The sequence below is a fragment of the Micropterus dolomieu genome, linkage group LG10 (genome assembly GCF_021292245.1).
Source record: "Micropterus dolomieu isolate WLL.071019.BEF.003 ecotype Adirondacks linkage group LG10, ASM2129224v1, whole genome shotgun sequence".
NCBI lineage: Eukaryota > Metazoa > Chordata > Actinopteri > Centrarchiformes > Centrarchidae > Micropterus > Micropterus dolomieu.
This window is the reverse complement of record NC_060159.1, coordinates 27462753-27480573: the sequence shown is the minus strand read 5'-3', so window position 1 is coordinate 27480573 and position 17821 is coordinate 27462753. Positions and strand designations below refer to the sequence as shown.

At 43.2% G+C, this 17821-nt stretch overlaps 1 protein-coding gene across 3 annotated transcripts in view; it reads right to left on the bottom strand.

The window, feature by feature from the left end:
- The window catches only part of vta1 (vesicle (multivesicular body) trafficking 1), a 63229-nt gene that overhangs the window by 31678 nt on the left and 13730 nt on the right, over window positions 1–17821 (bottom strand). For all 3 annotated transcript variants that reach the window (XM_046060765.1, XM_046060763.1, XM_046060764.1), the window contains exons 2-4: window positions 14846–14940; window positions 7439–7566; window positions 3546–3621 (exon numbers count right to left, since the gene is read on the bottom strand). In XM_046060765.1, coding sequence (XP_045916721.1) covers window positions 3546–3621; window positions 7439–7566; window positions 14846–14940 — 299 coding nt within the window. The remainder of the gene's footprint in view (window positions 1–3545; window positions 3622–7438; window positions 7567–14845; window positions 14941–17821) is intronic.

Sequence of the window (17821 nt, the reverse complement as noted above, 5' to 3'; positions counted from 1 at the left end):
TTAAGATTCCAGAGGACCGTCAGAGCTAGTTGTCAGAGTGGGTTAGGTAAAGCTGACGTGGGTAAACACAGGCAGTTTACAGACATGTCGCCTTTACTCGGTTTGTCTACCTGGAAAGTCAAATGCTCTGTAAGGAGAGCAGACTTTAAAACGTCTGAATGTGGAACGTATGGCCTGACACTGTCAGGGCGCACTAACGCATGGTGGAAAACGATAATCACATTTGTAGGCAGCTAAGACTGATAAGAGACAGATGGTCAACACTGCCTTTGTCTGCCGTGACAGCCTGGGTGATGCAGATATGGCTTCCTGCTGAAACGCAGTGCTGTTGACATGTTGCTGCCGTCCTCTGCCAGGCTCCAACCCCGGCAGGGTTAAGAGCTCTTTTTATTCAAAGAAGATTTCAGAGCCTGAGATTCTTTGGCAGAGCCGTCCTAGAAGGTCAAAAGGTCCAGAGGGAGGAGGAACGGTGTGCAGGTCGTCTCTGGTCTCTCTTGAGGCTGAAGCTTATGGTTGTGTTTAGCGTTCAGAGCGTAATTTGGGCAGTTTGTGGTGACGGTGCAGTGGATAAGACCACTGAGAGAGAAATACTTTAACTGCCGTGTCAGCATGCTTTCTGGGGTTAAATTCACAATGAACATTTTTCACATGATTGAGTCCAAAACAGAAATTTCACTTGTTGCTCCAAAAGCAGAAAGGAAGAGACAAGAGTCAGTTTGTTTCCGTCCTGTCTATGTCACAGATCTGCCAGCTGATTTGCACTCTTAATTCCCTTTAACAAGGTTAAAAAGGAACAAAATTAGACCATTTTATGCCCAGGATGCTGCAGAAATGCTGACACATAATCCGCGCTTTGACCCCAGATCTGCCGACGCGGGCTGTAGGCCTGCACGCCGTACACAGCGACGCACAGGCATCATTATCTGTAACCCCTATCCGTGAGCAACATTTAGAAATGAACATCAGATTTGACTGGAATATAATGAAAAACTACAGGCTGTGCTCGACCATTAAAGCGGCTTATAGGGAGTATAATGAAGAGACACACACACATTTAATAACAACCTGGATAAAGCCATCAAGTTCTTAAAATAACTCCAGCACAGAGAAATCTAATCAAAAATAAAACCCAGACAGTTTGGAAGGTTTTTAAAACATTCCCAGACGTGAGAGCTGCAGATCAGCTGCAGCTCTGTTCCACTTGTTTTGGAAAGGCGGAGGCCGACTTCAGCTCCGTGTAAAACTTCCTGACTGATGAAAACTTGAAACAACAACTTTGGACCCAGTATTTAGCGTAACTCCATCAGCTGTTTGCTGCAAACACATCGCTGCGCGCTGGCTGCTGTTTCCCAGCAACACATTTAATGATTGTGATTTTAAAGTCCTTTACATCATCGAGCTCCCTCATATAGCAGCGACTGCCTCTCGTTTAGCGAACCAACCAGAACTCTCAGATCTTCCTCTGCCGTTCTTTTAGAAGTTCCTCGTGTTTCCCACAATTAATCAGGTGAAGCTGTTTTCTGTGTTTATGGCCCTAAACTCCCCTGGACCTCACAGCAGACAGCTCCTTGGTGTTAAATTTGGGTTGACTCTGCAGGTATTAATTCCTTTTTTGCCTTGTTTTTTTCTGTTTTCAAACTGTTTCTGTTTGCCTTTGCTATTTCTTATGGATATATTTTTACCTATTGTAATTGTAATCCTGTTTTGTTTAGCACTGTGCATGAAATGTGCTCTACTACTACTAAAGCTGTTTTTTAAAAGTATTAAACAGCGTAGAAGTGGTCCCGCCTTTGTCATCAGGACTCCAGTGGTTTTGAAAAACCTTTCTGCGGAGAACGGGCCACCCAAATCCCTCGTCTTTGAAATGAACGATTAAAACTTGTTACAGCCTTTTATTATTATTGTTGTTATGACCCTAAAATTGTCCTTCGGTGTGGATGTAAGTGTGACTGGTTGTTTGTCTATGTGTGGCCCTGCGATGGACTGGCGACCTGTCCAGGGTGGACCCCGCCTTTCGCCCGATGTCAGCTGGGATCTCTCACAGTGCAGCCCAGAGGGAGAGCAGTCAGTGGGCGAAAGGCTTCCTGACAGCGTTACAGAACACTCTGCCAGCTCGCCTGATCACTGACTCCACTCAGCTCGGCCGGGAAGCTGCTGAAAACCTCTTTTTACTGCCTGAAACTCAATCACTCCTGACTGTCTGTCTGCAGAGCACTCACCGCCGGCCACTCTGAGGACTCTTTGTCTGATGGCGGACTCAGCGAGTATGTGTGTGTGTGTGTGTGTGTGTGTGTGTGTGTGTGTGTGTGTGTGTGTGTGTGTGTGTGTGTCCATCAGGCCTCACTCCAGCTGACTGGACGGACGCAAGTGTCCTGTTGATGTTTTAATGGCTTCTGGGTGACATTTACACCAGGTGGAGAAAGAGCCGCTGTGTGTCACGCATTCATATGGAGATGGATAGGTGTGTGTCCTTGTGTGTGCGTGTGTTTGTGTGTGTGTTACACAACCTCTGAAAAACACACCACCTCCTGGTGACCGCACTTTCCACGATACAAGAGTCCCTACTCGTGTTTCTCGATGCTTGTACACGGTAAATAGTAAACGGACTTGCACAGATCGGTTCTTGTCTTCCGACCACTCAAAGCGCTTTACACTACATGTCACCTCATTCGCACACATTCATACACAACGGGAACACCACCGATTTCACTAACTTTTTACTAAGCATTTAATTTGCACATTAAAATCCTAATTAGCTTGAAAGGACAAGTCCCTAATTGACTTCATTAACCTCATCTCCATGGTCACCACCTTCATTTCTTTAACGACCAGTCGTCAGACTCTAAAAACTGAAATATAACTATCAGGATGTTCAGTGTGTTTACAGGACAGAGCTGTACACCAGTTTAGTCTAAGCTTGTTCCTGATGTTCTCAACGCTTGTAGGTTTGAACTAGGGCTGAACGATTAACCGTTGTAAATTCAAAATTGCGATTTGAAAGAACGCGATCAACTAATCGTGACGACGGCGGTTAAAATGTAGGTTAGCCATGCAGCGCATCTGACCTGTTTTACAGCTACAGATTCAGTCCGTTGTCGTCCTTGTGTGGCAGATCTGCTCGCCAATCACAAGCGGCACGCGCCTCCAGTTACGGTCCTACTCAGCAATCAGAGCGGGCACAGGGCGCGTACATTTCAACAAACGAAGCTAGAGGAGAACGTGGGATAATGGCGCCTGCTGAACAGACACAACTCACACTGAAGTGTTTCTGCAGCGGAGCGTTTAGCCTACACCTCGTTAACGTGTTGACAATTTGTCATTCTGTGTGCAGCTCTCTGAGAGCTCGTTTTGAGTTTTAGTTTCAGTCTAAAAGACACAGATGCAGAATGAGCATCAGTCTTAGACAACACAGACTAAATAAAGCCAGCTGAATCCTTTAACAAAGGATCTGCTTTCCTGCCTTAATCTGGGGTTTTCACTTCAGAGAGTTTGCAAACAGTTTGCAGGGATCAAACTGGTGATTCCCACCAGGGCCTTTATCTTACCTCCTCCGACAACTCCCCGAACACAGACACGACATCCAGCAGCAAACTGGCAGAGTAGAAAGATTTGATCATGTTCCTGCAGAAAGAGAGGAGGCGGAGGAGGAGGACAAGGAATGTAGAAGGAGGGTTTAGGAATTAGGAGGGATATGAGAAGTTACAGAGGGAGAGAGAGGAAAAACAAACTATTAGTTCAATGTTTCATTGAGTTCAACCTGCAGGAGAAAGGTTCTTTCTCTCTCCCCACTTCCAATAAAAATCCACCACATTACAGATGAAGGCTAAACTCTACTTTCAAAAATCAACATTAAAAACAGATCCAGTAGCAAAGAAATGTCTCACTGACAAGCCCAAATGTGAAGTGAGGATCACTATTTGTTCTTCAGGAAACAAAGTGGATTTAATGACTTACTGACCTTTAATAAGAAGAATCTACTTTAACAATCAATTAACTGTAACACAACCTTAAAGACCTGGAAAACAGGGATGCTGGGCAGGATCATTCAGTCACCTCTGATTTAATGCAACACTGAAAAGTTTCACATCTTTCGATATCGATAATCATCACGATAAGGATCAAATCTTTATTTCTTTCGAGTTTAAAGGCAGATCTTTGCTACTGAGGCAAAGTTGAAGAAACCTGAAACGGTCAGAACAAACACTTGATGCCAAACAGTGGATCACTTCACAAATCTGAGGTAGAACATTCAAAACTATTGTGATAAAATATTTGTCAACCAATATGTACGAGTAAAATTAGTGTTTTATTGTCCAGCCCTAATTAAAAGATACGGATGTTACATCTGGGATAAAGACAGCACTGGTGTTTGGAGTGAGAAAAAGGTGAATTGATGCATTTCTACTGGAAAAAAACAACATCTGAGATACATCTGGACATTACCAGAACAAATTCATTATTATTAAATCAAATATAATAATATAATATGATACTGATTAATTTCCCCATTCTATCCTATAGCGAGTGGTCGTACGGCAGCTGTGCAAACTGTCAGTGATCCAATACATGAGTTTAAACTGCAGCCACAGCCCAGATTTACCGGCACCGGGTAAAAGGCGACTTCCCATCACGCCGCACACACACACACACACACAGTTAAGGTAGGGATATGAATGGGTTCCTTGTAGCAGAGTGTGCGAGTTTCCCATAACCATTCACCTCTGTGCCTCGACGTGTTTGTGTGTCCTGAACATGTGTGCTGCAGCTTGTTTTTCTGTTTAAGTATTTGTGCCTGTGTATATGCTGTCTCTATTTTTCTGTCCGAATGTAGGCCTGCTTCCTGTAAAACCACAGGCTGTTTGTGTTCCCTCTTCGGCGGAACAGAAGTATTACCCAATCCTGCTTAATATACTTGCTGCAAACAGAGAGCTTCTGATTGCTTATTTACACCGCAAACAAGTGGCCTGCGTCCCTTCATCCTCCACGAGCTGCTCACGCTGACAGGAAGGGAAACTAACGCTCCTGTTGATCCCGGAGTTTATTGGGTCATTTCAAGAGTTCATGAGGGAGAAACTCAGAGTCTCAAACCCCCACATGTTGTTTAACCTGGACTTAATCGCCACTGCTCGCAAATCTAGTGAACTCAAAGTTGCAGAGATACGACGCAAAATCGGACCTGCTAGAAATACATCCCAGAGCCAGATCGCTGATCATTCAGGTGATCGATCAGACGCCGTAACTTCTCCAACTGCACGACAAACAGCAACCCATCTCACAGCAGTTCCTCCCAATTCTTCTGAATCCAGCTCGTTCCATTCTCTGCAGCGTTTCCGGAGCTCATTTTTATATTTCTGAATGTGTGAAACAACGTCTTCCTGTCGTTGAAAGCAAAACGCTAAAACATCTGAGTCTGAACAACATACGACGCAGAAACATTTGAAATGATGAAGGCACTTCAGGTCATACAAAATGTCAACCGTACTTTGGTGTTTCTATTTTCTTTTTCTCTAAGGTTTAAATTAAACTCAATGAACCAATACAAAGTGGAAGATCTTGAGTAGATAACTGGTTTTAAACCTCTCTAAACTAAAAACAAATCAGCACTATTATTCAGCTTGTCTACTAAATATTTAGTCCATGCTGATCCATCCATAAAGTGGATAATCTTTGGATAGATGGCAAACAGGGTTGGGCCAATGATGAGGCGGCATTGTGATTCTAACCACCTCCCCCTCTCTGCCTCTGACTTTCTCCATCAGCTGTATGTTTTATAAAGTCGCCCAAAGTTGACAAAGAACTCGTCAGTTTTCCTCCCGCAATCCGTTATCGCAGCAGCAGGTGAGCCGCACGCCGGCTTGTTAATGGCGTAGTCTATCAAACAATTGAAACCAATATTTGCACCAGGTGTTCACTGTTGCTGTACCTGGTCCGTGCTTGTAAAATGTCCACCGTTTCCGCGACTTGCAACATAAAAAGACTACAGAGTTTTTTTTACAGAGCGAAGTCTAAATGCAAGTAAACACGTGCCTTTTCAAGACGGCCGTGCATCGTCAAACGCTATTGACTCTTCTAGCCCATAAAGAATTAAAGAACGGTAGCCAATTGGTTCGGGTAACACTCCAATAAATTGTTCCAAATTTTAAATCAGCGACTGGACTTTAAACAAATAAAACTGAAATCCTACAATTAAAAAGATATAACCATAAACATTTAAAAGTGATTGCTGTGTTCGGCTTCCCAAAAGGCAAAACAATTAAGACAAAGGCACATTTCAAAAGGCAGATGTAGCACCTTCAGGCAAGAACCAGAAGTGACAAAATGGCAACCGCAACAACTAACTTGCACAAATTATTTATTAACCGATACTCCGGATTTGAGTAAATAGACTTAAATCAGGTTCCGCTCCATAGAAAGACGCCGCCTCATTCACCTCTCCTGATCATGCCTCTGACTTCAGTGGGGATATTTAGAGGAAATATCAGTCAAGTTTAAGGACAGAAAAAGGTAAAAGGATAAACATGGAGGATGTGGTGTTACCATGTGAAAGACACAAGGACTCCCCAGATATTTCCTGTCAGGAAAAGAGCCCATTAAAACTCCACATATCATATTCCAGCTGATAAGAGGAAAGAAAGGAATGCACCGGGGAGGATCGTCCAGTGAAACTAAACTTTCATCCAACGTGCCCAATTACTTAAATCTGGTTTCTTGCAGGCCTGCGTCTTTAAATATGACGACTCGACTAATCTGTGAGAGAGCCCTGATGGATTCATTAATGACCGGTCAAAGACAGATGAATTATTGAAAGTGCTGAAATATTAAAAAACTAAATCTGATTTGGGCCTACAGGTCAACAATCAGATCGTTTTGCTTAAACGCTTCCCTTTCCTCCTGGTTTCCCTCAGCGCTTACTCATTTCTGTGGAAGGGAAGTGAAGAAAGTGAAGGAAACTATTGGTATTTCCCGTTTCCATCATTTCAATCGTGCACCGTTAACACTCCTGCTTTCAGTCAATACCTGTGAAAGCGCTCTTATCACGCTCACATGTAAGCACACACACATTCATATTAAATCAACAGGCTGCTCGCACGCTGGCGGAGGTGGCTTCCTGACCTAAACCCTGTAGACCCTGTAGACGGAGCAAACATTTCCTCTTCTCTGGAAGGCAAAGTGCCCGGCTGAACGGACTGAGCCAAATGTGTGATTCTGGGCTATGAAAATAAAATAATTGACCCAAAAGATTTGAGAAGCACGTTTTAATTCCCTCGACTTGTCTGAAGAAATCTGGGTGAAGAAATCGGTGCAGACGAGTGAGAGAATGAAAAGCAGGGTGTTAAAGTTAAAGGTTTATGAGTGCGTTGAATGAGAGAAGAGGAGCTCTACAGCGCCAACACTGAGCAGCAGGTGTGGACACGCAGACGTCTGACGCGTTCCTTACTTGTGGAATCGGCCTGATCGGTCCTCGTTGTCGGCGTAGAGGAAGAGCTTTAAGGCGTAGTTTTCGATGTGGGCGTTACCGACCACCTCCTGAGTGATGGAGTCGTTGTCACTCAGCTCCTTCTTCATCTGGAAGACAAAAACAAACACACTCAGAGACGAGTCATCGCGCAAGAATTCACGAGCCAAATAAGTACATGTAATGTAACGAAGCAGCGAGGAGATTGAACATGTTGTTCATTTATTTCGACACAATATGGGAATAAATAAGATCCAACTTCATGAAAATTAAAATACACATTTTGTTACTTACAAAGAAAACAGACTTCTGGTTTCTCAGTGATGCTTCAACATTTTAACTCCCTTTGCTTTGCATGTATTTTCTCTACCTGTAATTCCATTAAACTACCGAGCTCTCTCTCTCTCTCTCTCTCTCTCTCTCCACACCAGACTCCAACTGGGCTTCAGGTTTCTTGTAAAACCACTAAAGCAAACCCGCTGGTTCCCTCCAGCAGGTGGACCCTGAACAGCCTGAATAGATTCACTGTTCACTGGCTTAATCAATCGCTGTGTGCAGGTGTGTGCGGCGGAGGAATGTAAAACCACTGGACTGAGTGCAGAATGAAGGAAGGACAACTGGTCGGGGGAAAAAAAAAAATACCATCTGGGATCAAAGGAAACTCACTTCCCCGAACAGCGTCTCTCAGGCTCCGTCTCACTCTTACAGTCCATCCGACTGTAAGACTGTTAACCAAACCACAGGGAACTACATATTTTCAGCAACTTTAAATGTAAATGTGTTTTATTTTTATATAGTGGAAAGTATTTTAAAATAGTGAAACAGACTGATTAATTGGCCGATATCTGCGCTCACGAGGCCGATAAACAGAAACTGTCGGCGGACACGTCTGCAGGCAGCTCCGTCAGTGAGCTGCTGGTTACTTTGGAAGCCCTAAATGTCCTCAGTCACCTTCATCTTTTCTAAATGTGAACACGTTTCTCCTCATTCATTAAGAAAGCTTCCATTTAATACAACACGTTTCTGGCTGAGATAACATGTCTAGTAGATTGTACTCTGAATGGAGTACTGGAATTACACACGACTATCCTTTGTTCTGATATCGGCGTTATAGATCGGCTAATTACTGTCCAAGGTACATGAACAGCACGAGGTATTAGCAGAACTACATGGTCCAAATCGTCTTGCGTCCCCTGACCTTCTCTCCTGCTTACCGTCTCTTATTTTCTCAGCTAGTTTCTCTCAATCTGAAGTCCAACACGAACGTTTTCTGGTTATTCAGAAAGATATTTCTGTGCTTGTGTTTTCCTCTGAGCTGTTGTGTCATGTGCTTCTGTGCACTAATCAATATTTGAAAATCAAAATGTGATGGCCGATCAATGCACATCCACACAGACCTGTTTTTGGACTATTAAACTAAACAATAAAACAGAATGTTTCAACCCCCAAACTCTGCTTGTTGCTTATTTCGTTTAACGTTACAGAGAAATGCGTTTTAACAAAGCAGCGCTGAGTCAGGTTATGAGCTGAGGAAGCAAAACAGAACGCAGCAGGTGCTGTTGAATAATTAACTGCTTGAATCACAGCAGCAAGAAGTGTTTGACAGCTAAACGTCATTATAAAGAGAAATCTTCATCAAACATCTCAGTCACAAGCATGGCTGCGACGAATCTGCCAACTATTTTCAAGATTAATTGACTTAAAAGTCTATAAAATGTCAAGAAATTGTGAAAAATGCTCATCACAATTTTCCAGAGCCCAAAGTGACGTCTTCAAATTCCAACAGTCCAAAACCGACAGACTCTTCATTTACTATCATAAGTGACGAAGAGTAGCAGCAGTTCCTCAATTTAAGAAGATGAAACCAGCAAATCTTTCACATTTTTGCTTTAAGAAAATGTCTGAAAAGATTAATTATCAAAATAGTTTTTTTTATTTTTTTATTTAATTTTCTTTCGACCGACTAATCGAATAATCGACTTGCAGCTCAAGTCGTAACGCCACACATTCATTGACAGGCTATTAAAAGAACATGCAAATATATTTTTAGACCACTGCCTCTGCACCTGCTGCCTCTGACAAACCTCTAAATTTAGCAGCATTTTAAACCAAGTGATTTTCCACCGTCCCAGTGAGAGCGAGGCCTCGCCGAGTTGAAAATATGGTGGAAAATATAATCGAGTCCTGCATGTGTTGTAGGTATGAGTCAGGTCATCAGGGAAAGAGAGAGCAGAGAGGCTGCTTGTGTCCTGACTCACTCTGCAGAAATGAGTCACAACTACCAGTGACAGTTCATTAAGAAGTGGACCACATAAAACAGTAAACCTCAGGGTGTCCCCGTGTTTCAGGAAGCGGCACTTTTCAGACAAAATGTTTTACAGCAAAACGTGTCGCTCGCTTGGCCTCCTTCAAGACAATATTTAACATCAGGGATCTCCGTGTGCGGCCCGCGGCCAGATTACTTCTACAGGGGCTTGTGCTGAAATCTCCGTTATGCCAGCAGCAGTTACTCGCATAATCACTTCCTCTTTAGTGAGTGTGCCTACAAAATAAAAGCGTGAGAATATTTGTTGCAGTAATGCAAACGAGTCAGACTTTATTTAGCATGAAAATAATAATTCAGCTACATTATCTTTAAATCTGGCACTCGGCGTCCATGGTGAAAAAGCTCAAACCCTTCACCATCTAATAATTTAACTCACTACAGTCGATCGAACACACGTGACTCAAAACACCTCGTCGGCGGAGGTCTGGAGAGCATTATCAAGTTTTCTATTCAGTCAAACAGGCTCTGTTGTAAAGCTGTTTACAATAAACCGCACACATTGGATATTTTCTTTCTTCTTTCTAAGTTCTTTGTTCTGTCATTTATTATTTCATTACTTTTCCTGATGTTTTAGATTTTTGCCGTGGGATCGTTTCAGTATCGGCATCGTTGATATTTAGATATTGTCGTCTGTGTTTATGCTGCTGACTTATGAAGGTCTTCTTGTGTCCTTACTTTTCTTTTGTCCCAAAAAGTTTTAATTGCTATCATGTCATATTATTTGAATGCAAGTCAAATGGTTTTCCTTGCGAGTCAGAAAGTTTTGCAGGTTAAACCGTGAGAGAGTTTTACGAGTCAAAAATGGCCAACATAAGAGATTCTCTGCCCTTGTTTGGGAGTATTTTTGGTTTAGTCCTGATGATAAAGGTTCATTATTCTATGAGCCACAAGTATTTAAACCCTGCAAGCCTTGTGTAAGGAGGCTAACTGCATATTAGACACACAGCATTGTAGGCTAGACACTGGCGTTTTTCTTTTCTTTACACAGATACTGCCATATAAACCGTACACCCCGGTGAAATGTCGGTTTGAACAAACAGATAAGGCCCGAGCCTACTCTGAGCACAAAGACACTGCGACACCAGCAGCAGCTAACAGGATCACACGCATCAAAGCGGCGGATGCGAGTCCTGTTGCGAGAGGCCTCCTGAGTGCGTGACAGTAATGTAGGTGTTTGCATGTTGTCCTTAATTGGCTCCGAGTGATCAATAAAACGAGTCCAGCATTGCTGCGGGATTTCCTACCTCCCCTACAGGAAAACCCCCTCCTCCTCCTCCTCCTCCTCCTCCTCCTCCTCCCTCCCTCCTCTCTCACCACTATGTGACCGATTTGTTAAACACGGAGGTGGAGCATTGTCTGAAATATTTCTCCTCAGCGTTTCAGCAAAGTATCTCCTTCGACGTGTACAGCAGGCCGGGCGCCACAGGAGAGAAATGACTTGTCCTGTGCAGCTCCGTCACCTCTCCTTCTGTTCCTTTCAGTCCCGAGATAAAAGGCTCATTTGTTTGACCCCCATTGGGACTCCGAGCCCGTTCACCTCCACTCGTCTCATCTCACCTCCTCCCTCTTCCCCTCCTCACCATAACAACTCTATAAAATCTAATTACTGTGGCCCCTGTTGACAATCCACACAGTAAATGTGTGTCAGATGAAAGCCGGGGCCTCGCCACAGCTCTGTGACTCCAAGCTGTAACCTGATAGGTCGGTGCAGTGTTTGCAAACCCGAACAGCTCTACTGGATACAGCGTCAGCGTCAAGAGAACGTGTAAAATGAACAGAAGTGCGACAGCAAGATTAGCAGTATTTGTTGTGTTTGTACCTACTTATTTAAAATATATATTATTATTATTATTATTATTATAAAATATATATTCCCATTCTGAGTATCTTATGGTGTTTAATTCAGCTCAAAACCTGTGCACATAAAAGGGTGCACATGAGTGACACGAGCACGCAGGACAGCGTCTACTGTTCAAAAGGACCTGCTCTTAACCATGAAGGTGATCTTTCCCTTAACTTTACCCCCGGGCTGGGCAATAAATCAATAATGATAATTAAGGCAATATAATTTTCCTCAATAAGAATATAACAAAGATTCAATATATCGTCAATAAATGTTTGATTTAATTCATTTGAAGCACTTAAATGAAATGAAATTAATAAAAAAAATAAGATTTGTTCAGCGATCCACTATTTGGCGAGCGTTTGTCGTGTTCTGACCATAAAGAACTAACCACTTTTAACTTGGAAGAAATAATAATTTGTCATTTATCGTGATAATTATCGATAGGTATGAAATTTTATATCGCCCAGCCCTACCTTTACCAGACCTTAACCACAGGTGGTAGATCAGAAATAGATTTTGGTAACAGTAGGAGGCAAGAAACTGTGACTTTTATAATAATAACTAACATGAATGAAGCTCTTGCTTTTGTAAACTGACTGCAGCATTTTATTTTCTGTGGAACCAAACCTCGCCACCACATTGACGTACGTTGTTAACTAGTCATTTCATTTTGCCTCCTACAGTAAAAGGCCTACGTTCTGCCTGAGCCGCTGTTAGGTTCAAACTTCTGAAACTGTTTGTTTTTGCATGTCAGAAACGTTTTTCTTTAAAGCCCAGAATGTAATGCGGCGCTTAGATGCACTAAATGTGTTTAGTTTTGACAGATAATATTCATGTCTGCAATTTAAGCAATAAAATGAAGATTTTTCTAAAAAATAAACCAATTAGTTGTTCATTTTTAGAGACCTGTCTTATTTTCTGGTTTGCATACAGACTATATTTTTTCTACATGATTTATTAGTAGAATACTCAATCGCTAAATTAATCTATAGCTGCAGCCCAAGTTGAAAACAGGTGCCAGTATAATGTCGTGTGTTGTCCATGTGATACTCAGCGCACAACTGATGTTTTCATATTTCATATTCAGAATACCAGGAAATAACACGTGTTCAAAAACCAAAAGGACCTGCTTTGGTATCGATCACACTTTGCGACGTGCTCTTTATTGATCACTGCAAAGCAAAAGTACGATGTGATCGATCTGAGCCACCAAATCCTGAAACATCTCATCTTGTTATCGGTGTAATTTGTAGGTCGGCAATAGGCCTTAAGTGACTGTGCCTACAAAATGAAAGCGCGAGATGTTTTTGCAGCAGTACTTTATGTCCTGTTTAATTGAGAACTTGTACTCTGAACAGAGTCCCTGGCCACCTCTGAAAAAGCCATCAGACAGCGTGACATCGGATTCCCCTGAATGAGAAATGCAGGAGATACTGGGGAAATGAAAATAAGCGTCCATTGGTTGCTGTGGACCACTCGCCGGGACGCACACACTCCTGCACATGCTTCATTGTGCTTGATGTAAAAAGATCTCTTCATAATCAATTTGTTGGAAACGTAGAAAAAAAAAATACTAGCTGCAAGCGGGGATCGAACACACAACCCCTCGAACGGGAGTCCTGTGCACTACTGACTGAGCAGAGGAGGCACATGCTAAATTATGGATCAGAAATAATCAATTGACGATGTTCTGGCCCGCCATCTAATGACTAGAAGAAAATCATGCCAGACTTATTTGCCGAACCCTGTTCTAGATGAAGGTCTTAACCGTCACCTTGCTCATTAAATACGAGGAAGGTCACAGTGAGCTTTGACCGCTAAACTCCCATCAGTTCATCCTCGTGTCCATGTGGACGTTTGTGCCATGTGGACACAACCCGATAACTGCCGGCGCGGAGGCATAGAAATAACCTGATCTTCCGTTTTCTTCAGTCATCGCTTACAACAGCTCACACAGCTGAGACTTTGTCCGACTCACACAGAGCTTTAGATCAATGATCACAGTATGTGTGCTGCACTGAAAGAGACAGAGAGCAAACAAGATGTGTTAAATTCTTGGAGACTTACTTTGATTTAACCATTTTTGTTTAATAAAAGAAAAAAAAAGAAACTATTGTCCTTTTTTGCCTGGTAACAAACTATAATCTGGAGCCCTCGTTCAAGTTACCTTCCTGTTCTGTGGTAAATCCAACCTGATAAGACCAACAGGCAAATCTCAAGCCTTTTAGGTGTGCGTTTCTGTGTGTATTCATTACATCGGGCCCTAGCATTAGAGCTCTGCAGTGTGTTTCGTAAGAAAGAAGCCATTCATCCATGCGGTTCTGTGGTAAAGGTGCCTCTGCAGACAGCCATCCAGCAGCTTTTTTCACTTTATAAAGCCATACCTCTGTTCAGTCCACTGATGTACGCAGTAACAAAGGCTGTCAGCTGAAATTGGAGCTCTTCAGTAGGCCATATATACAGTATATATATACTGTATATATATATATATATGTCACCTGAAACTCTGTGTAATGTATATAAGTGATTAGGAAACTGAGCGAGTGCGTTACAAAAACCTTCATCCAGTTTCTCTAAAGACCTCTCTTCTTAAAAAGTATTTGAATCTCCTTCTAGCTACTAGCTTTTTAACTGGACACACTGGTGTGGTGTTCTCACATCTGCGATACATACACCGATGAGCCATAACATTTTGTCCACCTGCTCCCCTTTGCCGCCAAAACAGTCCTCTACAGCAGCTCGTCTGTTGGATCTGTTCGATCCCTTCGCTCCCCACGTGCGTCAGTGAGCCTCGGCCGCCGCTGACCCTGTCCCCGGTTCCCTTGGACCACTTCTGACAGGTACTGGTCGTCTAGCCATCACACTTTGGTCCTTGTCTCTAAGTCGCTCGAATCCTCACGCTGCCCATTTTTCCTGCTTCCAACACATGAGCTATGAGGACACAATGTTCACCTGCTGCCTGATAGATCCCACCCACTGACAGGTGTCACGGTTATTCACTATATTCACTGGTCGTAATGTTATGGCTGATCGGTGGATTTAAAATAAAGCTGAAACTTGTGTAACTTTTACAAACGCTGGGCAATAAACAATAATTATTTTTAATAAGCTGATAATCTATATAACACTACTAAAACAGTGACTGTCTTTTTGTGGCCCAGCCCTACTAGAGGACCCCAGCCAGGGAGAAACAGCACCTGAAGTCTGGCTAACTTACCGTCTCCAGCTGGTCCATGAGTTTGACCAGGAACTTTCGGCACTCTGGTGTTTTACTGTCCAGCTTCATGCCTGTCTGCATAGCATAGAGTCGACCTGCAGGAGAGGACAGGAGAGGACAGGAGGGGGGGGGTGAAAGGTGAAGAGAATTAAATATCTTTTTACTGCTCAGTAAAGTCCATCCCTCTACAGCCTACAGAGTCCTGATGAATCTTTCTCCACAACGCTGCCCCATGACAGGCCGCGCATGTTTTCTTCTCCTCTGCATGGGATCCAACACAAAACCACACCGGACGGAGGTGAGAAAGATTTCCACCTGAGCCACCCCAAGCCTGATGGTGAAGAGCAGACTCTCTGTCAGAACTCCAACTCCCACAATCCCTCGTCTGTCAATTAGTTCTGCAGTCAGATGATGGAACGCCTTAAACTTTACAGCTAGATGATCTGCGCAGCAGCAGAAAGCGTCTGTCTGTGTTTGTAACACGGGGAGATTATAGAGTTGGCCGATATGTTCAACTTTCCCAACCGGCCACCATCAGCCCCAAAACAGACGATTGCTAATATACTGGTGCAGCGGGTGTGCGGCTTTAAAATTATAATAATATTATATATCTTTATTTATCTTTATCTTTAAACACTGTCATGCTAAATTTATTTTGAGTAATAATCATCAGGCTTGAATATTTAATTCGACCTTGTTTCACTCCCAAGTCATGGCGGTGAGGTTTCGATGTTCCACTGCGTTAACGTCCCCGGCTGTCTAACTTCGTTTAGTCCTCCGCTGACTGAACGGGGGTTAAATAATAATCGCAGGCTCTTCTAGACTTTTCAAACGCTACTGGACCGAACGGATCAAAATCATTTTGCAGGGGTTGTAGGTTTGGCCGCTAGTAAAATTGGCTTTGAAGAACAGAGCACTTCCTGAAAGCGATGCTGTCTCGCAGACCAATCACACTTCTTGCGGTCTGTGTCGCAGTGACATGTAGTGAAATTTCTGGGTAGGTGCGTGTCAGGCCAGAAATATTTCAAGCCAAGGTTGTGGTTAGGTTAGTTTGAGGGTCCTCACGTTAAACTGAATATTCTCCATCATTGATCGAATTTTTTAACGATTACGGACAAATCTGAAGGGCGCTCTATCGTAACATTAAGTCATTCACATGCAACACGGTCAATAACCACATATATCCCCCCCCCCCCCCGACCAGAGTAACATCCTCGATGTCCAGCTGGCATCGCAGCAAGGAGGTAACTCCTTCATCTGTCCTTACAGCTACGTGCGTCATCTGTAAGTTAAACTGTATTTTAAATGTTATTGTGATCTAGATGTTTTTTGAAAATTAAGCGCCATTAACTCTCATTATCTCATTATCATAAAAAAAATAAATTATTAACATTAAAATGACGGGTAATAATTAAGATTATGACGGACAACGAGAAAGTCAAACGCAACCTGTGGACCTCACAAGTGTAGAAGTACAAATACGTGAAAACCTTTTTGTGTGGTGTGGGATTATGCAGCGCAAACATGTAAGAAAGATCTATTCTACACACACAACAAGACGCACACGCACACGCACCTTCCCTCTTCAACAGCAAAAATTATCAATGGGTTGTTATAGTGGAATAAAAACTTCCAGTCAGCATGTCAGCCAGGTACACACACACACACACAGAGCTCATACTCACCTGTGTGTGTGTGTGTGTGTGTGTGTGTGTGTGTGTGTGTGTGTGTGTGTGTGTGTGTGTGTGTGTGTGTGTGTTACACCCTTAACAGGCAGAATGTGCTTTGTGCAGCAAAGCCACGTCAGCGCTGCATATCGGTCTGAGGCGAGGGGAAACGTCCTTAGACTCTTGTCCCTGCAGTCAGAGAGGATGCTGGGAGGATTATCAGCTTGCGTGGAGACACATTACATTACCTCAACAGTTTACTTGTTACAGCTCGCCGTGTGCGTCCAGCCAATAACGGACGTCTCCGCCTTGCCTGAAAAGTGCTCCACTAACTGAGGAGAAAGGCTCAGACTTTATGACGTTTTAAAATAAACTTCACTGGATCTCATGAGGAAATCTGCTGGGATCTCTTGCCAAAAATAAAACAGCATGAGCAAATACTTTCTGTTTATTATTGCTGGGTGGAAAAACAAAATAAACATTAGATTGTTTGGAAGAAAATGTAAATTTCTGTTGACTTGTTCAGAGTAAGGCAGTAAGCTTCAACCATCTGCTGCAGCAACAGGAGACAAATTATTTCCAGTTATTTGTGAGCTGCTTTCACACCCAGGTTTGTCACATGGTTAGAGTCCGTTACCGGGCCACTGTGCACGGTAGGCCCTCTGTTTCCACCTCATGTTTAGTGTTTGAGTCACAGCACGGCGTCGCTGTCCTGCACAGCATCCACAGAACAATGTCCCATTTCAACGACGGGGAGTCACCGCCAAGCCCCCGTACCGCTCAAGATTTCCAAAAGAACACCAGTTACACACATGTATGCGTGTAGTCATGTGGACGCTAACCAGAGCGCAGAGAGTCCTCAGCTACCGAAGCGGCCAGTTAGCCGGTCACCAAGTGACAAAGAAACCCTTTGTGCCGTTACACCCATACAGGCAACATTCACACACAGAAGGCTTTGACAGCAGAGAGGATGTAAGGCCACAGAAACTGAACAACTACAGCCAAGACTGACCTGCCCCCCTCTCAGACTTTCAGATGTGCTCCCTGCCCAAAGTCGGAGCCCTCCTGTGGTCACTAAAAAGGTACTGTGTGTTTATTTTCATTGCTCAGTTCTCACTAAAATCTATTTTGTATAACAAACTTTTAAAAACATTTGCTAATTCTTGTATTCTTGCATTGTCTGCAATAGTTTCCAGAGTCTGGCTTAGCTTCGACACAGCAAAATGCAACAGCTGCAGTAAGGAGGTTTGGTGCGAGGGAGGAAGCAGCTCCGACACGACGAAGCGTTTCCTTCAGATTCACGCCGTGT